The sequence below is a fragment of the Rhinopithecus roxellana genome, chromosome 8, assembly GCF_007565055.1.
Source record: "Rhinopithecus roxellana isolate Shanxi Qingling chromosome 8, ASM756505v1, whole genome shotgun sequence".
Taxonomy (NCBI): domain Eukaryota; kingdom Metazoa; phylum Chordata; class Mammalia; order Primates; family Cercopithecidae; genus Rhinopithecus; species Rhinopithecus roxellana.
Genome location: NC_044556.1, coordinates 50,444,002 through 50,469,345, shown reverse-complemented (window position 1 = coordinate 50,469,345; position 25,344 = coordinate 50,444,002). Strand labels below are relative to the sequence as shown.

The 25,344-nt window shown below is 38.9% G+C and overlaps 1 protein-coding gene across 1 annotated transcript in view; it reads right to left on the bottom strand.

The window, feature by feature from the left end:
* The window catches only part of SEC22B (SEC22 homolog B, vesicle trafficking protein), a 28,491-nt gene extending 3,485 nt beyond the window's left edge, over positions 1–25,006 (bottom strand). The window contains exons 1-4 of the mRNA XM_010360645.2: positions 24,786–25,006; positions 17,176–17,285; positions 4,862–5,022; positions 2,044–2,190 (exon numbers count right to left, since the gene is read on the bottom strand). Of these exons, the coding sequence (XP_010358947.1) occupies positions 2,044–2,190; positions 4,862–5,022; positions 17,176–17,285; positions 24,786–24,860 (493 nt within the window). The 5' untranslated portion in view covers positions 24,861–25,006. The remainder of the gene's footprint in view (positions 1–2,043; positions 2,191–4,861; positions 5,023–17,175; positions 17,286–24,785) is intronic.
* Positions 25,007–25,344: the final 338 nt, after the last annotated feature.

Below are 25,344 nucleotides of genomic sequence, written 5' to 3'. Positions count from 1 at the left end.
GGATTACAGGCTTGAGCCACCGCGCCCGGCCTTGGACAGGGATTTTAAATTACTGTGTTTGCTGCTATATCCTGAATGCCTAGAACAGGGCCTGGTATATAGTTAGTGCTCAATAAATCTAAATCTGCTGAGAATAACTCAGCAGAGGAACAATTATTAGACCATGTGAAACAAGTCATAGTTGAGAGAATTTATACATGAACATTTTGAAATACAGGATAACATAAAGACAAAGCTATTGCTTAGAGAAGTCATTTAACAAATATTTATGTTACAGGCACCCTGTGAAGTGCTGAGGATACAACAATGATCAAAATGTACATGATCCCTGCCTTTAAGGAATTTAGAGTCTTGCATGAGTGATACAAGAAAAATTCCTGTGCTAGTCTACTTTATCCTATATAGGAATTGCAAGTCTGTATGACAAAAACTTACACACTCACTCACTCGAAATTTGGTATTTAAAGAGTGCGAAGGTAAATGAATAACTGCTCACTACTCACAAAAAAGTTAAAGTTTGTAGTTCATAATAAAAGAAAACTCATTTACTAATGAATATATAGCATGGCTGAATTCAAAAATACTTATTAAGGAACCTATTTGTGACCATTACTATGGGCGATATATAAGAAGTATGTGAAACAGATATAAAATATGTAAACACTGTATTTAAAGAGCTTACATGTCCACATTAAACACTTAGGTAATATTTAAATATCAGGTAAATATACATATACTTTTAACCTAATTTTGCCTAATTACCTACACTTTTAAAATTATATAAAGGGCTGGGTGTGGTGGCTCATGCCTGTAATCCCAGCACTTTGGGAAGCTGAAGTGGTTGGATTGAGCCCTGGAGTTTGAGATCAGCCTGGACAACATGGCAAAACCCCATCTCTACTAAAAAAATACAACAATTAGCCAGGCGTGGTGGTACACGCCTATAGCCCCAGCTGCTCAGGAGGATAAGGTGAGAGGATCGCTTGAACCCAGGAGGTGGAGGTTGCAGTGAGCCAAGATCGTGCCACTGTACTCCAGCCTGGGCAACAGAACAAGATTCTGTCTCAAAAAAATAAATATATGAAATTATATAAAAATATTTAATTATCCAAATATGTTTACCTGCTTTAATATAAATATTTAAATATATGAAATATATATTTATGTTATATGGAAATATATTTAATATATATTTAATATGTAAGTTAGGTATTTAATAAATATGTATATTTAAGGTAAATTAAGTAAACACACATACATGTAATATGTTTTAAAAACACTATGTTACTAAGTGCTTTAGGAGTTTAAAGTACAGAAGAGATTAATGTGATACAGGCTATAAGGATCAGAGAAGGCTTCTTTAAAGAGGCAGTTCTTATGCACGTCTTGTAGAACAGGTCCAGCATTAAGGCAGAATAGACCACTAAGGATAGTGAAGAAGCTGGCGTGGCTGCAGCAGAATGTTTGTGAACTAGAGAATGATAGACATTTGCATCCTTATTTTCCATATATAGAGCACAATACCCTACAAATAACAAGCTCTCAATAACAATGGCTGACTGATGGAAAAATAAGTCAGACTGGATCTTATCTTGTAGTTCCAGATTTAAAAGTTTTTCAGAGAGGAATGCCTTGATGAAAATGGCATTTTATAAAGATTGATCTGGCAGCAGTAAAGTCTCCCAAAGAGGCTACTCTAAAAACCACTGCAATAAATTGTTGACAATTTTCTCTCATTCTTTTCATTTCCCTTAACTTATACAGTGTTTCTGTATATAATTTACTGAATTTTGTGAATATCTTAGAAATAATCATTGCTTCTAATATGGATGAGTCCTTTACACTGTTCCAACTCAACAAAAACTAATCACGCTAGAAAAAAAACACATCATATTGGAAGCATTGTAATGTAATGTACTTCTGGGAGATAAATTCTTAACAGTCCTAGGTAGAATCTAACAGCATAAAAGGCACTGCAAAATGAGCTATCCTTGTCTATGGAATGAGAACCATTTCTTCATAAGACTCATTGCTTTTAGATACCTGAGAGTGCTTCTCCTCGTTGTAACACTTCTTCAATATTGGCCACCATGATCCTCTGCACATCTTGCAATTCAGTGTTGATGGAGCCTAGGTTTCTTCGAGCACGACTGTCAATGTAGAGCTTCTTGGTTTTTTGAATGAAGGTATCTAGAATGATGAAGAAAAGTGACCATGAACAATTTCTTTCACAGCCATCGAAGTACTGAGGTAGGAAATCAAAAGTTCTGAGTTGGCCAGGCGCGGTGGCTCACGCCTGTAATCCCAGCACTTTGGGAGGCCAAGGCAGGAGGATCGTGAGGTCAGGAGATCAAGACCATCCTGGCTAACACAGTGAAACCCCGTCTCTGCTAAAAACACAAAAAGTTAGCCGGGTGTGGTGGCACACGCCTGTAATCTCAGCTACTCGGGAGGCGGAGCCAGGAGAATCACTTGAACTTGGGAGGCAGAGGTTGCAGTGAGCCGAGATCACGCCCCGCACTTTAGCCTGGGTGACAGAGTGAGACTCTGCCTCCAAAAAAAAAAAAAAAAAACCAAAAAAGTTCAGAGTTTATTCCTGGATTTGCCACTGTCCATGGTTAACCAAACTCTTGGTTGAATATCAAAACCTAGGCTTTTGATTTCTTCATTTGTAAGATGTAAAGGTATAACTAGATGACCATTCAGGAGAAATGTCCTTTGAATTTCCTTTGAATTAGAAGTATTTGCTATCTAAGGCTGCTATCAGAAGCCTTAGAGAAATTAAGACCCACTATAGTAAGCCTTTCCTGAAAACAGAAATTTTCAAACAGTATTCTGAGGATCCTTAGGGTTACTTAACTCTATATATTCCTTAAAAGGATGCTGGTAACACTCTAGCATTGTTACAGCCTAACATGGCAAAAAGGGTTCATGATCATTAAAAAGCTGAGAAACATTACCTTAAAGTATTTTCCCTAATATACATTCCCAGTTTCATTCCATTCTAAAACCTCAGGTAAAGCAAATATGTAATAGGGAGCTTTCCAAAATACCAATATAAAACTGAACTGAAGTCTCGGCCAGGCACGATGCCTCATACCTGTAATCCCAGCATTTTGGGAGGCCAAGGTGGGTGGATCACTTGAGGCCAGGAATTCGAGACCAGCCTGGCCAACAAGGCAAAACTCCCGTCTCTACCAAAAATACCGAAATTAGCTAGCTGGGCATGGCGGCATGCACCTCTAGTCCCAGCTATTCAGGAGGCTGAGGCACAAGAATCACTTGAACCTAGGAGGCAGAGGTTGCAGTGAGCCGAGATCATGCCACTGCACTCCAGCCTGGGCGACAGAGTGAGACTCTGTCTCTAAATAAATAAATAAAAACTGAAGTCTCATCCATCTTTTGCTCATATCAGTATTTCTCAAAACTATAAGAAGAATGACTTACTATTAAAGATATTTTCAACTTTTGGCAAAAATCTTAATTTAAGTGTGCTGTACCCCTTTCATTTGCCTCTTTAGATCTCCTCTCTGCCCTCCTGCACATTGCTTTCTGCACTGGGAAGCTGACTGGGATGAAGTGCCTCAATAGACTCCTTGCCCTGTGCCAGTTAGGTTCAGGCAATGAAGAAGCCCCAACAGTAGGGAAGAAGGACAGACAGTGATGTCAGGGTATTTATTCCCCTGGCTTCTTTCAGAGAAGCAAGTATCCTTCTTCTGGAAGTATCCCTCTACCAAAAGTTACTGCTCCTCTCAAGTTGGGCTTCTCTAGAAATTTTCTCCTTTTCAGTTTCAGAAACTGCTCCTTCCCCTTATATATTCAGACCTAGAGATGGTAACAACCAGTATGCTACTGGTCCGAGGTTATTGTACCTTATAATTCTCCTACAGCCTATTCATATCTTTGTATATAATCCCTTAAGCTAATTTGGGTGTGCCATCTATTTCCTGTATGACTCTGATACATTTGTCTTATTTTTGAGGGAGGTTTACGGGACTATTACTGCCTACAAAAATAAAATTTGAAAAACTGGACATTATATAAAGCAGCACTTGGACAGTGTACAGTTATGAAACACTAGAGTGTTTTTCCAAAGCAAGATGACCCATTTATCTAGCAAACGTGAAACACTTCAGAAATTCTGAGACAGTAAAACTAATTTCTTTTAACTCAAAATTACAGCAATATAGCCTGATCCTACTTGTTCTCACTTCCTGTACTTATTGTACTTAGGACATTTCCTTTGATCCCTTACCATCAGATACTTTACCAGGTCTGAGGTGACTAGTCTTTCTATAATTCTTGTACAAATACAGACACCTATGCTCACTATTCCTGAATGTAGTAAATATTATACTCCAATACCATTGCGTACCATGTATCTTCTATGTCTTTGTCTTGTTTTGTTTTTTAATTAGAGGATCTTATTCTACTAAAAGAAACAAAACACCATTCTTTCTGATTTCCCAATTCTGATCTCCAAAAATGAGCCTTATTATGACTGTGAGTCTGCGGACTGGGGTAAAGAAGAACTCAGCCATTATATGCCAATCAAGTAGATCTTTAGGCACAGTTCCTGTCACATGTGACTCTAATGAAGAATCAAACCAAATAACAGAAAAGGGCAAAAGGCAACAACTTCTATGGGGGAAAGATCAAAAGACAAGAGAAAATTGCTTTTCAGAAGGAAGCCTTAGTCACTCAAAAAGACAAAAAGAAGTGGAATGGAAAAGGAAGCAGAAGCTAAAACTTCAACAAGTAAACATCAGAAAAAAATGTATCAATATTATAGCAGTGTAACAAACAGCTTCTCCATACTGTTTGCTCCCTTGATAGAGAGAAGTGAGGGGCAAAAACTTACCAAATTCAATAAAGGAATAGGGTCGGGACACAGTGGGCACCTTCTTCCCATGCTGTTCATCAAATTCTGAGTGCAAATCTTCTAAGTAGGCAAAAGCCAACTTCTTAGGGAAGGCAGCTTCACATAAAACCAAATAACACACCCCCTGCTCAATAATGTAGCTGGTGAGACATAAAAAGCAAGACGAAGTTGTCTGTAAAGTAACAGTACTGACAACAGATTAAAGTAGAATCTCTGTACCATGCAAACTTTTTAAAAATCTAGCCTAAACACTTTAAGGCTGGCTAAATGAGAAAGTCAATTTAAAATCACAAATCCCTGGAATCAGAAAGCAAACATCTTCCCATTATTAGACGTATATTCTTTTTTTGTTTTTGTTTTTTTTTGTGTTTTTTTTGAGACAGAGTCTCGCTCTGTCACCCCGGCTGGAGTGCAGTGGCCTGATCTCAGCTCACTGCAACCTCCGCCTCCCGGGTTCAAGCCATTCTCCTGCCTCAGCCTCCCGAGCAGCTGGGACTACAGGTATGCGCCACTATGCCCAGGCTGGAGTGTAGTGGCATGATCTCAGCTCACTGCAAGCTCCGCCTCCCGGGTTCACGCCATTCTCCTTTCTCAGCTACTGCTGGGACTACAGGTGCCCGCCATCACCATGCCTGGCTAATTTTTTGTATTTTTAGGAGACGGGGTTTCACTGTGTTAGCCAGGATGGTCTTGATCTCTTGACCTCGTGATCCGCTCGCCTCAGCCTCCCAAAGTGCTGGGATTACAGGCGTGAGCCACTGCGCCCGGCCTATTAGACATATATTCTAAAAGGAGTATTTAGACATATTTATTATATTTTTTCATCCATTAGATAATTTTTTTTTGTTTGTTTTTTGAGACAGAGTCTCTTTCCATCACCCAGATTACCCAGGTTGGAGTGCAGTGGCAATGATCTCAGTTACAGCAACCTCCGCCTCCCCGGTTCAGGCGATTCTCGTGCCTCAGCTTCACAAATGGCTAGGATTACAGGCACCCACCACCACACCCAGCTAATTTTTGTATTTTTAGTAGAGATGAGGTTTCACCATTTTGGCAAGGCTGGTCTGAAACTCCTGACCTCAAGCGATCCACCTGCCTCAGTCTCCCAAAGTGCTGGGATTACAGGTGTGAGCCACTGCACCCAGCCCATTACACAATCCTTCAACTAACATTTTAAACTTTTATTTTAGCTTGAGGATGTATATGTGCGGGTTTGTTACCCGGTTATATTGCATAATGCCGAGGTTTGGGGTATGAACAATCCTGTCACCCAAGTACTAAGCATAGTACCCAGCAGTTTTTCAACCCCTGCCCCCTACTTCCCTCCTCTTCTAGTAAGTCCTCAGTATATTTATGTCCATGAGTGCCCAATGTTTAGCTTATAAACTTATGAGAACATACAGTATTTAGTTTTCTGCTCCTGCATTAATTCACTTAGGTAATGACTTCCAGCTCCATCCATGTTGCTGCAAAGGACATGATTTCATTCCTTTTTATGACTGCATAGTATTCCACGCTGTACACGTTACTACATTTTCTTTATCCAATCCACCACTAATATGTACCTAGGTTGATATCTTTGCTATTGTGAATAGTGCTGCAATGAACATGCAAGTGCATGATTTTTGGTAGAAAGATCTGTTTCCTTCTGGATATAAACCCATTAATGGGTTTGCTGGATCTAATGGTAGTTCTGTTTTAAGTTCTTTGAGAAATCTCTAAACTGCTTTCCTCAGTGGCTGAATTTACATTCCCATGAACAGTGTATAAGCAATCCCCTTTTCTCCACAGCCTCACCAGCATCTGTTGTTTTATGACTTTTTAATGACAGCCCTGTGACTGTTGTGAGATGGTATCTTATTGTGGTTTTGATTTTCATTTCTCCAATAATTAGTGATGTGCACTTTTTCATTAGTTTGTTGCCTCTAGTATGTTTTGAGAAATGTCTGCTCATGTCTTTTGTTCATTTTTTAAATGGGGTTATTTATTTTTTGCTTAATACTTAAGACTTTTTCTTGAAAAATTCACAGTTGTGACTCCATCCACCCTTTGATTCTACATGGTAAACTAGCATACAAATATTTAAACTCCAGCCACAAAGAAAAACAGTAGATCTGGAAATTTCTGTGGATAGAAATGTTAGGTTAATGACAATGTTTACTGGGTACAAGACTAATAACACTCCTTAATTTCCAGTCCAGGAGAACTCTGTAATCAACTGAAACTTTTCAACAATGAAACTGACTTTCTTTTGTGATAATGAGTTTCCATGCACTCTGGAAGGTGCTATATGATTATACGTCTGAGAAACTCTTAGAAAAATGTTAGGCTACTAAGTGGTTTTCCAACTTCTTTTTAGCCATAGTATACATACACACACACAAATATATATATTTATATATGTAATATGTATATATAAAAAGCAAAACTTATATTCAGAAGGCCAATGTATGTATCAGATAAAATCAGAAGTTCTTTAGTTTAAGTAGGAGTTTGCAAATATTTTCTCCCATTGTGCAGGTTGTCTCTTCACTGTGTTGTTTCCTTTGCTGTGCAGAAGCTTTTAGTTTAATACAGTCACATTTGTCTACTTTCTTTTCTGTCGCCTGTGCTTTGAAGTCTTTGCCATAGTCTTTGCCCAGGCTCATGCCCTGAAGCATTTCCCCTGTTTTCTCCTAGTAGTTTTATAGTTTAGGGTCTTATGTTTAAGTCTTTAGTCTACTTTAAGTTGATTTCTGTATATGATGAGATAGGGATCTAGTTTCATTCATCTGATGAGGAACTAATATCCAGAATATACAAGGAACTCAAACAACTCAACAGGAAAACCAAAAATAATTCAATTAAAAAGTAGGCAAGGAACAGAACCGGCATTTCTCAAAAGAAGACATGCGAATGGCCAAGTATATGAAAAAACGCTCAACATCACTCATCTTCAGGTAAATATAAATAAAACCACAAACCACAATGACATATTATTTCACCCCAGTTAAAATGTCTAGTAAAAAGACAAAAGTCAATAAATGCTGATGGGGATGAAGAGAAAAGAGAACTTTTACACACTATGGAAAACAGTGTGGAGGTTTCTCAAAAAACTAAAAACAGAACTACCATACAATCTAGCAATCCCACTGCTGGGTACTTCTCCAAAGGAAAGAAACTCATTATGTTAAAAACGTATCTGTACCCCCATGTTTACTGCAGCACCATTCATAATATCTATGGATAATCAAAAGAAATGTCCATCATCAGAATAATGGATTTAAAAAGTGTTTTTTACACACATACACACACACACACCATGGAATACTATTCAGCCATAAAACAGAACGAATTTCTATCATTAGCAGCAACATGGATAAATCTAGAGGACAATACGTTAAGTAAAATCAGTCATGCACGGAAAGATAAATATGGCATGTTCTCATTCATATGTAGGAGCCAAAAAAAACTTTTGAGCTCATGGAAGTAGAGAGTAGAACTGTGGGTATTAGAAGTGGGGAAAGGTAGAGAGAAGGGGAGGATGGGCAGAGGCAAGTTAATGGATAAAAAACACAACTGGATAGGAAGAATGAGTTCTGGTGTTCTGCAGAACTGTAGGGTGAATATGGCTAGCTATATCTTACTGCATATTTTCAAAAAGCTACAAGAGGGGATTTTGAATGTTCACAACACAAAGAAATAATAAATGTTTGAGGTGATGAATATGCTAATTACTCTGATTTGATTACACATTGTATATGTGTATTGAAATACACTCCATATCCTATAAATATGTGTAATTATTACATGTCCACTGAAAAAGGAAAAATTTTAAAACATAAGGAGGAGTTTAGGGGCCCAAAGCATTATATATACTCCCATCCTTGCCCTTTCTATGTGGCTCCTGAAGCATCCTAGGGCTCCATAAAGTATAAAGACTATTATATGATCCATCAGGCCCCTTAAAATAATGTTAATAATACAGCTGTCTTATTCCTTGCTTGGGCACCTGAAGTAACTGGTCTCTTTGCTTTTAGTCTACACCATCTTCTATACCATCAGTTTTATTCCCAGAGACTACAGATGACCATATTACCCTGCTTACAAAATCTAAGGGCTCCCTAATACCTACAAAATAAAATCATATTCCATGGTATTATATGTACAGCCTTTCAAAACAAGTGTAAGCAACATTCTATTATATATTTTAGTAATCCAAATGGCGGATTGTTTTCCAACATGCTAGGTTCTTTAGATATTTGTGGACTTGTGCTTATATTGTTTTTTCTAACCATTAATGCTCTTTTATGTACCTGGAGAAATCCTGTTCATTTTTATATGTTCAATTCTACCATTATTTTTTCTGTGAAACTTCTTTATATACACTCCCCTCCTCTGTCCCGTTTCTTCCAACTTACCCCCGACAAATGGGAATTTGTTCCTTCCTTCTCTCTGTTCCCAAAACATTTCATTTAAATCTAATTTACAGCACCTTTTCATTTAAGATATTATAGTATACTTGTTTGAGTATATGTCTCTCTCTGTACTAAGAGAACAGCTTTAAAAGATAGTGACATGCCGGGCGCGGTGCCTCACGCCTGTAATCCCAGCACTTTGGGAGGCCGAGGCGGGCACATCACGAGGTCAGGAGATCAAGACCACGGTGAAACCCCGTCTCTATTAAAAATACAAAAAACCAGGTGGGCGCAGGGTGGGCGCCTGTAGTCCCAGCTACTCGGGAGGCTGAGGCAGGAGAAGGGCGTGAACCCGGGAGGCGGAGCTTGCAGTGAGCCGAGATCGCACTACTGCACTCCAGCCTGGGCGACAGAGCGAGACTCCGTCTCAAACAAACAAACAAACAAACAAACAAAAAGGTAGGGACATTAAATGCAGGACTCAATATAAGGTCTGACAAAGAATAAACCCCTAATAGCTCTTGCATGGAAATAAAGGATGTTATGAGATTATGAATGTCTAAAGGAATCAGGCAGAAGAAAATCTCTTCTCAATTCCATGAGAACTTTCTTAGGTCTTTGTTCCCTAAACCATGGTGAAAATGAGGATACTAGATATTAAGTGACTATATTTTTGGTGTTAAAAATTCTAGAGTTCTAGAAAATATTTCAGATATAAAAATTAATACTTTATAAAACATAATGTCCAACATTTTCTTAGCCAATTGCCTAGGGTTTTATTTTTGTTTTGATGTACTTTTTACTTGTCTTTTGTAGGTAGAGAATTTTTGTTTTGTTTTTTAAAAGTAAACAGCAGCCTCCTCCCTGGCCCAAGTTACCTTACTATCTAAGTCCCTAAAATAGCAAAGATTATTTAGCTAATCCATTTTTATTTTCCTCTGATGCTCTTGTACTCTGTTCCTTTTTAATCCTTCTTATTTTGTCAGCTTCAAACTTGGCATGTATTAAACATTAAATACCAATTATTTGTAGATAATTTAAAATCCAGGGGGGCGGAGCAAGATGGCCGAATAGGAACAGCTCCAGTCTCCAACTCCCAGCGCGAGCGACACAGAAGACCGGTGATTTCTGCATTTTCAACTGAGGTACTGGGGTCATCTCACTAGGGAGTGCCGGACAATCGGTGCTGGTCAGCTGCTGCAGCCTGACCAGCGAGAGCTGAAGCAGGGCGAGGCATCGCCTCACCTGGAAGCGCAAGGGGGAAGGGGATCCGTTTTCCTAGCCAGGGGAACTGAGACACACAACACCTGGAAAATCGGGTAACTCCCACCCCAATACTGCGCTGTAAGCATACAGGCACACCAGAATATATCCCACACCTGGCCGGGAGGGTCCCACGCCCACGAAGCCTCCCTCACTGCTAACACAGCAGTCTGCCGCGATCTATCCGCAAGGCAGCAGCGAGGCTGGGGGAGGGGCGCCCGCCATTGCTGAGGCTTAAGTAGGTAAACAAAGCCGCTGGGAAGCTCGAACTGGGTGGAGTTCACAGCAGCTCAAGGAAGCCTGCCTGTCTCTGTAGTCTCCACCTCTGGGGACAGCGCACAGCTGAAGACCAACAGGGGAAGTAGCAGGAGCCGGTGCAGACGCGAACGACTCTGTCTGACAGCTTTGGGGAGAGCCGTGGATCTCCCAACGCGGAGGTTGAGATCTGAGAACGGACAGACTGCCCGCTCAGGTGTGTCCCTGACCCCTGAGTAGCCTAGCTGGGAGAAATCCCCCACTAGGGGCAGTCTGACACCCCACACCTCACAGGGTGGAGTACACCCCTGAGAGGAAACTTCCAAAGGAAGAATCAGACAGGTACACTCGCTGTTCAGCAATATTCTATCTTCGGCAACCTCTGCTGCTGATACCCAGGCAAACAGGGTCTGGAGTGGACCTCAAGCAATCTCCAACAGACCAACAGACAGTCCTTCTGACTGTCAGAAGGAAAACTATCAAACAGGAAGGACACCTATACCAAAACCGCATCAGTACGTCACCACCATCAAAGACCAGAGACAGATAAAACCACAAAGATGGGGAAGAAGCAGGGCAGAAAAGCTGGAAATTCAAAAAATAAGAGCACATCTCCCCCTGCAAAGGAGCGCAGCCCATCACCAGCAACGGATCAAAGCTGGTCAGAGAATGACTTGGACGAGAGGAGAGAAGAAGGCTTCAGTCCATCAAACTTCTCAGAGCTAAAGGAGGAATTACGTACCCAGCGCAAAGAAACTAAAAATCTTGAAAAAAGAGTGGAAGAATTGACAGCTAGACTCATTAATGCAGAGAAGATCATAAACGAAATGACAGAGATGAAAACCATGACACGAGAAATACGTGACAAATGCACAAGCTTCAGTAACCGACTCGATCAACTGGAAGAAAGAGTATCAGCGATTGAAGATCAAATGAATGAAATGAAGCGAGAAGAGAAACCAAAAGAAAAAAGAAGAAAAAGAAATGAGCAAAGCCTGCAAGAAGTATGGGATTACGTAAAAAGACCAAATCTACGCCTGATTGGGGTGCCTGAAAGTGAGGGGGAAAATGGAACCAAGTTGGAAAACACTCTTCAGGAAATCATCCAGGAGAACTTCCCCAACCTAGTAGGGCAGGCCAACATTCAAATTCAGGAAATACAGAGAACGCCACAAAGATACTCCTCCAGAAGAGCAACTCCAAGACACATAATTGCCAGATTCACCAAAGTTGAAATGAAGGAAAAAATCTTAAGGGCAGCCAGAGAGAAAGGTCGGGTTACCCACAAAGGGAAGCCCATCAGACTAACAGCAGATCTCTCGGCAGAAACTCTACAAGCCAGAAGAGAGTGGGGGCCAATATTCAACATTCTTAAAGAAAAGAATTTTAAACCCAGAATTTCATATCCAGCCAAACTAAGTTTCATAAGTGAAGGAGAAATAAAATCCTTTACAGATAAGCAAATGCTTAGAGATTTTGTCACCACCAGGCCTGCCTTACAAGAGACCCTGAAGGAAGCCCTAAACATGGAAAGGAACAACCGGTACCAGCCATCGCAAAAACATGCCAAAATGTAAAGACCATCGAGGCTAGGAAGAAACTGCATCAACTAACGAGCAAAATAACCAGTTAATATCTAATGGCAGGATCAAGTTCACACATAACAATATTAACCTTAAATGTTAATGGACTAAATGCTCCAATTAAAAGACACAGACTGGCAAACTGGATAAAGAGTCAAGACCCATCAGTCTGCTGTATTCAGGAGACCCATCTCACATGCAGAGACATACATAGGCTCAAAATAAAGGGATGGAGGAAGATCTACCAAGCAAATGGAGAACACAAAAAAGCAGGGGTTGCAATCCTTGTCTCTGATAAAACAGACTTTAAACCATCAAAGATCAAAAGAGACAAAGAAGGCCATTACATAATGGTAAAGGGATCAATTCAACAGGAAGAGCTAACTCTCCTAAATATATATGCACCCAATACAGGAGCACCCAGATTCATAAAGCAAGTCCTTAGGGACTTACAAAGAGACTTAGACTCCCATACAATAATAATGGGAGACTTCAACACTCCGCTGTCAACATTAGACAGATCAACGAGACAGAAAGTTAACAAGGATATCCAGGAATTGAACTCATCTCTGCACCAAGCGGACCTAATAGACATCTATAGAACTCTCCACCCCAAATCAACAGAATATACATTCTTCTCAGCACCACATCGCACTTATTCCAAAATTGACCACATAATTGGAAGTAAAGCACTCCTCAGCAAATGTAAAAGAACAGAAATTATAACAAACTGTCTCTCAGACCACAGTGCAATCAAACTAGAACTCAGGACTAAGAAACTCAATCAAAACCGCTCAACTACATGGAAACTGAACAACCTGCTCCTGAATGACTACTGGGTACATAACGAAATGAAAGCGGAAATAAAGATGTTCTTTGAAACCAATGAGAACAAAGATACAACATACCAGAATCTCTGGGACACATTTAAAGCAGTGTGTAGAGGGAAATTTATAGCACTAAATGCCCACAAGAGAAAGCAGGAAAGATCTAAAATTGACACTCTAACATCACAATTAAAAGAACTGGAGAGGCAAGAGCAAACACATTCAAAAGCTAGCAGAAGGCAAGAAATAACTAAGATCAGAGCCGAACTGAAGGAGATAGAGACACAAAAAACCCTCCAAAAAATCAATGAATCCAGGAGTTGGTTTTTTGAAAAGATCAACAAAATTGACAGACCGCTAGCAAGGCTAATAAAGAAGAAAAGAGAGAGGAATCAAATAGATGCAATAAAAAATGATAAAGGGGATATCACCACTGACCCCACAGAAATACAAACTACCATCAGAGAATACTATAAACGCCTCTACGCAAATCAACTAGAAAATCTAGAAGAAATGGATAATTTCCTGGACACTTACACTCTCCCAAGGCTAAACCAGGAAGAAGTTGAATCCCTGAATAGACCAATAGCAGGCTCTGAAATTGAGGCAACAATTAATAGCCTACCCACCAAAAAAAGTCCAGGACCAGATGGATTCACAGCTGAATTCTACCAGAGGTACAAGGAGGAGCTGGTACCATTCCTTCTGAAACTATTCCAATCAATAGAAAAAGAGGGAATCCTCCCTAACTCATTTTATGAGGCCAACATCATCCTGATACCAAAGCCTGGCAGAGACACAACAAAAAAAGAGAATTTTAGACCAATATCCCTGATGAACATTGATGCAAAAATTCTCAATAAAATACTGGCAAACCGGATTCAGCAGCACATCAAAAAGCTTATCCACCATGATCAAGTGGGCTTCATCCCTGGGATGCAAGGCTGGTTCAACATTCGCAAATCAATAAACGTAATCCAGCATATAAACAGAACCAAAGACAAGAACCACATGATTGTCTCAATAGATGCAGAAAAGGCTTTTGACAAAATTCAACAGCCCTTCATGCTAAAAACGCTCAATAAATTCGGTATTGATGGAACGTATCTCAAAATAATAAGAGCCATTTATGACAAACCCACAGCTAATATCATACTGAATGGGCAAAAACTGGAAAAATTCCCTTTGAAAACTGGCACAAGACAGGGATGCCCTCTCTCACCACTCCTATTCAACATAGTGTTGGAAGTTCTGGCTAGGGCAATCAGGCAAGAGAAAGAAATCAAGGGTATCCAGTTAGGAAAAGAAGAAGTCAAATTGTCCCTGTTTGCAGATGACATGATTGTATATTTAGAAAACCCCATCGTCTCAGCCCAAAATCTCCTTAAGCTGATAAGCAACTTCAGCAAAGTCTCAGGATACAAAATTAATGTGCAAAAATCACAAGCATTCTTATACACCAGTAACAGACAAGCAGAGAGCCAAATCAGGAATGAACTTCCATTCACAATTGCTTCAAAGAGAATAAAATACCTAGGAATCCAGCTTACAAGGGATGTAAAGGACCTCTTCAAGGAGAACTACAAACCACTGCTCAGTGAAATCAAAGAGGACACAAACAAATGGAAGAACATACCATGCTCATGGATAGGAAGAATCAATATCGTGAAAATGGCCATACTGCCCAAGGTTATTTATAGATTCAATGCCATCCCCATCAAGCTACCAATGAGTTTCTTCACAGAATTGGAAAAAACTGCTTTAAAGTTCATATGGAACCAAAAAAGAGCCCGCATTGCCAAGACAATCCTAAGTCAAAAGGACAAAGCTGGAGGCGTCACGCTACCTGACTTCAAACTATACTACAAGGCTACAGTAACCAAAACAGCATGGTACTGGTACCAAAACAGAGCTATAGACCAATGGAACAGAACAGAGTCCTCAGAAATAATACCGCACATCTACAGCCATCTGATCTTTGACAAACCTGAGAGAAACAAGAAATGGGGAAAGGATTCCCTATTTAATAAATGGTGCTGGGAAAATTGGCTAGCCATAAGTAGAAAGCTGAAACTGGATCCTTTCCTTACCCCTTATACAAAGATTAATTCAAGATGGATTAGAGACTTAAATGTTAGACCTAATACCATAAAAACCCTAGAAGAAAATCTAGGTAGTACCATTCAGGACATAGGCATGGGCAAGGACTTCATGTCTAAAACACCAAAAGCAACGGCAGCAAAAGCAAAAATTGACAAATGGGATCTAATTAAACTAAAGAGCTTTTGCACAGCAAAAGAAACTACCATCAGAGTGAACAGGCAACCTACAGAATGGGAGAAAATTTTTGCAACCTACTCATCTGACAAAGGGCTAATATCCAGAATCTACAAAGAACTCAAACAAATATACGAGAAAAAAACAAACAACCCCATCAAAAAGTGGGGAAAGGATATGAACAGACATTTCTCAAAAGAAGATATTCATACAGCCAACAGACACATGAAAAAATGCTCATCGTCACTCGCCATCAGAGAAATGCAAATCAAAACCACAATGAGATACCATCTCACACCAGTTAGAATGGCAATCATTAAGAAGTCAGGAAACAACAGGTGTTGGAGAGGATGTGGAGAAATAGGAACACTTTACACTGTTGGTGGGATTGTAAACTAGTTCAACCATTATGGAAAACAGTATGGCAATTCCTCAAGGATCTAGAACTAGATGTACCATATGACCCAGCCATCCCACTACTGGGTATATACCCAAAGGATTATAAATTATTCTACTACAAAGACACATGCACACGTATGTTTATTGCGGCACTATTCACAATAGCAAAGACTTGGAATCAACCCAAATGTCCATCTGTGACAGACTGGATTAAGAAAATGTGGCACATATACACCATGGAATACTATGCAGCCATAAAAAAGGATGAGTTTGCGTCCTTTGTAGGGACATGGATGCAGCTGGAAACCATCATTCTTAGCAAACTATCACAAGAACAGAAAACCAAACACCGCATGTTCTCACTCATAGGTGGGAACTGAACAATGAGATCACTTGGACTCGGGAAGGGGAACATCACGCACTGGGGCCTATCATGGGGAGGGGGGAGGGGGGAGGAGGGAGGGATTGCATTGGGGAGTTATACATGATATAAATGATGAATTGATGGGTGCTGACGAGTTGATGGGTGCAGCACACCAACATGGCATAAGTATACATATGTAACAAACCTGCACGTTATGCACATGTACCCTAGAACTTAAAGTATAATTAAAAAAAAAATAATAAATAAATTAAAAAAAAAATAAATAAAATAAAATAAAATAAAAAAAAAAAAAAAAAAAAAAAAAAAAAAAAAAAAAAAAAAAAAATAAAATCCAATAATGTTCCTTTGAGTCCTCTATCAGCTATATCATTGTCTAACCACTGATTAAAATGCTCTTCTCTTCTATAATTTTCTTTTTTCAAAATAATAGTAACTAATATTTATTGACTCTTCCCATGTCTGTCAGACAAGATGCTAAATAATACACGTGGATTCCCCCACAATCCTCTCAAACCTCCTATGTTTATTTTCACTACTTTACAGAGGAAACTGAGGCTTAGAGAAGTTATGTGAGCTGCTCAAAGTTACACTGTTAGGAAATGTTTGAGCAAGGGGACTAACCTACACATATCTAGCTCCAAGACAGTCCTGAAGCAAGAAGTTATCTATTATTGCATGATGGGCACAGCATTCATTAGACACATGTTAACAGGTTAAATTACTGTAAACATGTTGAAAAAAACAAACAAGATGTCCGTTTTGTAGAATTAGAGCCAGAGAAGTTGCTTCTCCCAAAAGACTACATTTTTAAGTAATCTTTACTTTTAAAAAATTATTATTTTTATCAGGCATTCTGTTACTGTATTTCACACTTAAATGATCATAAAGAAATCAAGATTATACTCACTGAAAAGTCATGGCTCCTGCTTCCAAGGTACATCTGGTAGGGGACTGTTCATTCAACTTCCGAAAGAGTTGCTTAGCCTGACTCTGATACTGTTGAAGGTCCCGGCCAGACTGAAAGAAGACATCTTCATTTAAGAATTTTCCACAAAAAGCTGTATCAATTAGTGAGAAGCATCATATTATGAGGACACTCTGAATGAGGTCCTTCATTTACAGGTAAGTAAGATTCATTTTAATGAAAGTAAGACAACCTACTTTCAGAGTACAGAGGAAGACCTAACCCCTACTTCTTCAAGATGACTGCATTTGTTATTTGCTAAGAAGCAAAAGCATATACCTCAAATACACTTAGAGCACTCTTAACTTTCAATCCAGTGTTCTTTCCACTGTTAGGACAGTACTCTCCTCCTAACCCATTTCATTTGCAGTTACTGGCACAGAACTATACAGCATATGCTATACTCAGGGAAAATCCTAGAAACAAGATTGATGAATTTCATTTTTATGTTGGATATTCAGGAGAACCTTCCACAAGTGTTACAGTTTTGAGCATTTAAACAAAACTAAATGTGTGTACTCATAACTGCAAATTATTATGAACACTTTGACTGCAATTAGGTAAAAATGACCAAGAGTAGACACAAAGATTAGGATGTCAGATACCCTTTACTGAATAAATCTATTTGGTTCCCAAGTTTGGACAGCAAAAGTTTGAATATCGAGGGATATATGCAGACAAAAATGAAAATAACAGCATTCAGATGTTATAATTACTGGCAATATTTTCCTGAACAATTTCTAACTGATTTTACAATTATTCTTTTAAAAAAGAGGGGGCAAATCTATTGGAAAAATAGCAGTGTCATTTCAAAAGAAGACAACCATGCATCACCAATCTACTAGATCCAACAGGGAAAGGAAGTGCCTAAAGAATGGGAAGCAAATAGACATTGTTTATCCATCCACATGTGGGGAAGGGGAGCTTTCTGCCAGCTATCCAGTTATAGTCTGAATGTTTGCTGGTATCCCCCACAAAATTCATGTTGAAATCCTAACCCCCCAAAGTGATGGTATGAAGAAGTGGGACCTTTGGGAGGTGATTAAGTCAGGAAGATAGAGCCCTCCAGAATGCGATTAGTACCTTTATAAAAGAGACCCCAGAGGGCTAGCTTGCTCCATCTACCATGTGAGGAAACAGCCAGAAGGTGACATCTATGAACCAGGAATAGGCCCTCAGTAATCTGCTGGTGCTTGATCTTCACCTTGCAGAACTAGAAAAATCAATTTCTGTTGTTTACAAGCCACCCAGTTTATGGTATTTTGTTATAGTAACCCAGACTAAGACACTGCCATATGATGCAAAGACATAATTCTATTTTGGAATTATTTATTTTACATAGAAAGAATAGCCTCCCTTTGGCAGATATTTAATAACTAAATATTTAAGTAGAAAAGTATTTATGCTAGGGTCTCCCAGGATCTGAGGTCTAACTTTGATAAAGTACAAAGTGATATCTTAAAATTGTAGATATTGTACTGCTAAGTTGATAGTAAAAACAAGGAAGCAATAATAAAATGATAAAGTGGCAGATCAGCAAACGTACAATTACAGGATAATAAGATTCTAAGCTATATATAAAAATGGTGAACTGGAAATTTTTTTTTTTTTTGAGGTGGAGTCTCGCTCTGTCGCCCAGGCTGGAGTGCAGTGGCGTGATCTCGGCTCACTGCAACCTCTGCCTCCTGGATTCACGCCATTCTCCTGCCTCAGCCTCCTGATTAGCTGGGACTACAGGTGCCCGCCACCATGCCCAGCTAATTTTTTGTATTTTTTAGTAGAGACAGGGTTTCACTGTGCTAGCCAGGATGGTCTCGATCTCCTGACCTCGTGATCCGCCCGCCTTGGCCTCCCAGAGTGCTGGGATTACAGGCGTGAGCCACCGCACCCAGCCGGAAATTTCAATATGAGTAAGAAGGTGAATAAGCATGAGGTGAACCAGGGGAGATAGGCAGAGTCCAGCTGAGGTACTAGTTTGTAGATTTATCTTGTTTAATACCACTGTTATGGCAATAATTTGTTTTATTGACATATATTTGTTACATATTTGAGAAATAGTTCTATATTAACATATGTATGTCTGTACGTATACATGTACAGTTTTATATATTAAACAGTACTTTATAATAATTATATTGAAATTATCATATTAAACAGTACTACTTATATGGTCAGCCAATAACAGTGAATACTGTCATATACTTTTAGCCAATAAGAACTAGTGCACAATATTCTATTTTCCTAAATTTGAATGGTACTTACCAATCTTTTTGTTTCCCCAAAGCCATTCTGAAGAGATCTGAACCCACAAGAGTAGATAAAAGGGATGCAAATAATGTTGGGAATGCTACTAAAGTGCCAAGAAAGAATATCAACATAGATCTGTGATTTTCAACCTTGGCTTCACAATAGAATCACTTGGGGAATCTCAAAAATAAAACTATTTATGCCCAGTCTCCACCACCAAACCAACTAAGTCAGCATCTTGGAGGTGGGGCTGTGACATCAGTATTTTTTACATAACTGCAACCACCAGTGTTAAATATAAGTTTTTTGCTTAAAAGGACTAGTTGAAGAAACATGGAAAAAATTGTCACTCAGATTGGTACAAATCCTTTGACTTTACAAGAGGCACTGTAAACATTACTGTAACCTGAGAGAAAGACTAACAACTGTATCACCTAATGAGAAACTGGCCAAAAGCATTCTGCAATTTCAGGAATTTGCAAACAGCAATGTAAAGACTGCCAATATACAACACTGGGGATGTACTTATAGGGATTATGGTATGCCAACCAACATCTTACCATGCTGGTTCAGTTAGCATTAGAACACAATGCTAGCACAATCTTCTTGGTTAAGCAATACTCTTTCTGGCATATTCATATAATGGAATACTATGCAGCCATTAAAACAATGCTGTATAGAGTTTAATGATATGAGAAAATATTCATTAAATACTGTTAAGTGGAAAGAATTAGGTGAAACAGTCTTACGATATTACCTATTATTGAATGTTATACACACATACATATGTTTAAGGTCATCCACCAAAATGGATATAATTCGAGTACAGATTATAGCTAATACACACTGTTAACATTTTGGTCATTTTGCTTTTATGTATTTACTGACCTTTCTCTAATATGCACAAATTAATTTTGTAATGTGAAAAATCATTCATTCATTATGTATTTGCATCCAGTGTATTGATTAGATGCAATTCTGATCTGTGAACTTTTAAGAAAGGCAAGATGAGGCTGGACATGGGGGATCACGCCTGTAATCCCAGTACTTTGGGAGGCCAAGGCAGGTGGATCACGAGGTCAGGAGTTCAATACCAGCCTGGCCAAGATGCTGAAATGCCATCTCAACCAAAAATACAAAAATTAGCCAGGTGTAGTGGCAGGCGCCTATAATCCCAGCTACTCAGGATGCTGAGGCAGGAGAATCATTTAAACCTGGGGAGCAGAGGTTGCAGTAAGCCGATATTACACCACTGTACTCCAGCCTGGGAAACAGAGTGAGACTCCATCTCAAAAAAAAAAAAAAAGAAAGGCAAGATGGAATTAGAAAAGATTCTTCAGAAATGACCATATGAAATTATTAAGTGTTCACTTTCTGCCAGGCACTGTTCTGAACACTTTACGTTATTTAACTCGTTTAAACTTCATGAGGTGATTAGAATTATTAGGCCAATTTTTTACTTGAGAAGTCAAACTTTTTAGACTCTAAGCTAAAAAGGGAGGAACTAGGATCTGAAAGCAGGCAATCTGGCCCTGGACCCCCTACTCCTAAGCATTATGCTATCCGAACTCTATAATTGAAATTGTTTCAATAGTAGATCCAACTTTTAGGTGAAGTCTTACTATGTAATTCTAATTCATTGGAAATGCTCAAGAAACCATGGGGCAGCTCTGCTCTGGATCTCACAAAACAACATAACCACTGTTTTACATACTGACCTTTAGTTTGCTTTCAAGATCAAAGTCACAAAGGGCCAACAGTTAGCCAGTCCACCTAAAAATATTTAGATGTCCTCATTCTGTTTTCTACTTCATCTAGAAAAGATTAATGAAATTTGTATATGATATAATTATAAGATATCTATTAGTAATCCAATAATGCAGCGGATTGGAATAATTGGAAAAACTGTGAAACAAATTTGAGGTTATCCAATAGCAAATTTAGGATATGGATCTATATATTACAAAAGGTAGAAGGTAGTAACTTGACACACAACCACAATACTTTTTGGTGCTGTCACCTGGGACTGCTGAACAACTAGTTGTATCAAATAATAACTTTTGCCTTCATAGCTCTTACCATTTTTAAATACCCACTGAACTCAGCTGGTCAAAGACCAGCAGCACCAAGAATCAACTACTTTCCTCTAAAAGCAATTACAGTTAAGTGGATTAATCAACCCTCAGTGATTGGGAGCGTGAGACTATTTAACTGTACAACATGTTATCTGCTTTCCTGGAGCTTCTTGCTGCCTATTTGGTTAGATCTAATACTTTCTTCAAGTCTGGACTGCCCTTCACGATGCCAGAGGAAAATGAAAGAAAATACAATAATTTTGAGGCAGAACAGAAAGGTAGATAAAGAAATTGCAAAAATCCTAAAAGGAGAAACGTACCATAAAAGGAATGAAGAAAAAAGATAAACAGGATATCAGTTAGGGAGTCCACATTTGAGAAGAAAAGCTCATCTCTCTTCCTGCCCTAAGTCTAAATTTTCAGTTAAACCCAGAGGAAACACCCTGTATAAAATACTCTGTCTACATTATTTTGTGAATTTTACTCTCTATTGTATTATCTGAATATCCATCTTCGGTAATACGGCAGGTTGTACAGGCACCCAGTAAATACCTAAAATATGATATCTATTATCAGTATAAATATTGAAAGTACACTGATAAGAAAACAAAAACAAACAAAAATGAAGATACATTGAATTATTTGGTCTGGACAATTAAGGTGCTTAAATATAAAACTGTTAGGTTGAGATACCTGTTTATTAAAAAGTTATTCCTGGACTCCTAAGAGGTTAAGGCATCATGAAAAGGCCTTAGAACAAGGCAGTAAAGTACAGTGGTTAGGCACTAAAGCTCTAGTCGACTCAGACAATACTTAATAAAAATCACTGGGACTCAGTCGGGATGATTTTGCCCCCATGGGACATTGAGCAATGTCTAGAAATATTTTTGTTGCCACACAAACAAACGAAGTGGGGAAGGGTGGTGGTACTACTGGCATCTAGAGGGTAGAGGCCAGGGATTATTGCTGGACCTCCCACACAATATACAGGACAGTTCCCAAGAACAAAGAATTATCCATCCCCAAATGTCAACAGTGCCAAGGTGACAAACCCTGATGAAAAATTTCATTATGCCACTTATTAGCTGAGTGAATTTAGGCAAGCGATCTATATTCTCTAAACCTCAGAGCTTCCTTATCTATAATTGGAGATTTTAATAGTACCTATTCTAATATGGTAGTATGAGGATTAAATTTAAAAATGTACTTTATAGGCTTAGCACAGTGTTTGGTATGTAGTAGGCACTTCTATAAATGTTATGTATACTATTAAAATAGTAAATTAAGTCTAAGATTCAGATTTTTACAGACATTAAAAGTTTAGGCAAACTTTATTATTCAAAGTCAAAACTCCTAAGGGAAAATATTATGGCACTACAATCACAAAAATATTTGTGTGTAAAATTTCTTTCCTTGTCAATTAAACAAAGCAATCCATCTTGATAAACCAATATGAAATCAATACCAAATTTAGAATTAACAGTAAATCAATTAATTTTTCAAAAAGTATCACGTCAGAGAGTAAGGGCCACTAATATGAAGTAGACTTTCGAGTTCACTTTGTATTCTTTGCCCACACTGGAATTCAATGCCATAGTTTAAAAATTGACCAGATTCCATCCCTGCTACCCCCAACACACACCCACCCACACTATAGGAAAACTATTTTTTAGTCAAACTACACATCCTTCAAGGATATTTCCCTACACTATCTACTTTGTTCAAATCATATTCCTAGGTTCACTGGAACAATTACATTCCTTCTGCAGGATGGTCCTAGAACATTCCTGAAAAACATTTCACATTAGCAAATCAGGGTATGTTAAATTGTTCACAGTTTATTTCAAAGATTAGACTTTGTTTTTATGTAATGAATAGAATTTATTTCACTTAGCATGACCTGCCACTTTATTATCTGTATCACCACTCTCCTAAAAGTGAAAGTAAATATATTTCCAAATCAAACCTAAAAAGGCATATAACTAAAGAGAATAGTTCCTTACTACTGGATCCTACTGTTACCTTAATGTCATACCTTCTGGGTAGACTTTCCTGATTTCCTAAAACCAACTTAGATACATTTTCCATGTTCGACAAAACCTTCTTCCTTCTCCTTAGCAGTTAAACTACATTTTAATAGTATGTTGGTTATCTGATTTTTCCACTAGACTGTAAGCTCCACAAAGGTAGAGACTGTTTACTCTAACCCCCTGCATTAACACTATGCCTGGCACATTTGATGTGCTCAATAAAAATTTTTTTGCATTAATATATGAATGAAAAGTCCAATAGAAGAAATGTGCAACCTATTTTTTTCTATATCTCATCTTTTTTTAAGGCTCAAGGTTTTAAAACACTACTTAGACTGTATGAAAAAGTAAAATAAAATTGATCACTTTAAACAAATTATATAAATTCCATTGTCAGTTTTGTCTTCAGAACCTCCCAAGCTTGCTCCAGAAACTTGTCTTCAGAAATTTCCACTGTGATTCTAAAACACAAAACAGCTTTTTTTAAGACACCTGGAGTTATTGCTGTTTTCAATCAATTCAATATATTTTTGAGCACCTACTAGCATAAAGCAGCCATTGTAAAAGGTATGAATAACACAGAGATGATTCAGATCCGTCGTTTGCCCGCTAGGAAACTCAAGTTATTGAAAGACAAGAAAATAAGTTACAATGTATTGCAGGAATGTGGTACGGCGTATTGGAGAAGGTGGGAACTGGGAATAATCCTGAAAGAATGTGCTGTACTGAACTTTTAACAAGTGCTTTTATGTGGCAGTATTACCTCACCCACTTTCAAAAGATGTCAGCAAGCTAGGTCAAGGATCAGGTGCCACGTTATAGAGTTGAAGAACTTGGCTGATTTGTCCCAGGATTTATCCGTCAGCAGTCCTATTAGCAGCAGAAAATTAGAAATCCTGATTTTTAACAAAGTCCCTAAAGAGTCAAAGAACACTGGGTGATCACAATCAACCAAAGCTATCACTTCTCCAGAGCGTTTTTCTAAAGAGAAACAGGTAACACAAAAATCTGAACTCCTCCTTCAGGAAAGATTCCTCTCACCGGTAGTCTCTCCCACACCAAAAGATAAAACAGCACTTCAGAGAGGTCGGGAGTGCCCGGGAAGTCACAAAGGTCTCTCGGCCCTAGGAAGGAATCCGATGCTGAGGGCAAAGCGCGCTGGCACAGCCTTGGGGTCGCGGGGATCTAGTAAGCAGCTCACCTGTTCGTCCTCCTGCATCGAGGCGGCCAGCGGGAGCCCGTCCGCCACTCGGGCGATCATTGTTAGCAACACCATCTTCACAAATTACAGGGATCCAACACTGGCCCGGAAGGCCGTTGGCGTCGTCCTCACTTCTTCCGCCGCGACAACAGTTATTCCCTATGTCTCAGTTACCGGAGATCCAGCTGCTTGCGTCTCCGCTTCCCGCTGAGGTGGCCGGAAACAGCGCAAGAGCTTTCCACTACCGGTCCCTAGAATTGGCTTCCCTCAGAGAACCACAACTATCAGAACACTGGTTCCGCGATCTGCCCTCCACCTTCTTAAACTTCCAAGGTCTGGCTGGCTTTTCTGAATTTGGGGCTTCGAATAAGCCTCGCCCTTTTAGGGGCATTGCACCCAAGCTGAATCAGAATTTTCTAGTTCCTGAAACTAAGTCTTGGGAGATAGCTGGGAAGGAGGGTGGGAGTTAATGGGTACTACCCATTGACCATTAACCGTTAACCATGAAGGGTATGTAAAAAAAGGAAAACCCTGAAAAGTAGGCTATTTTCATATTTTT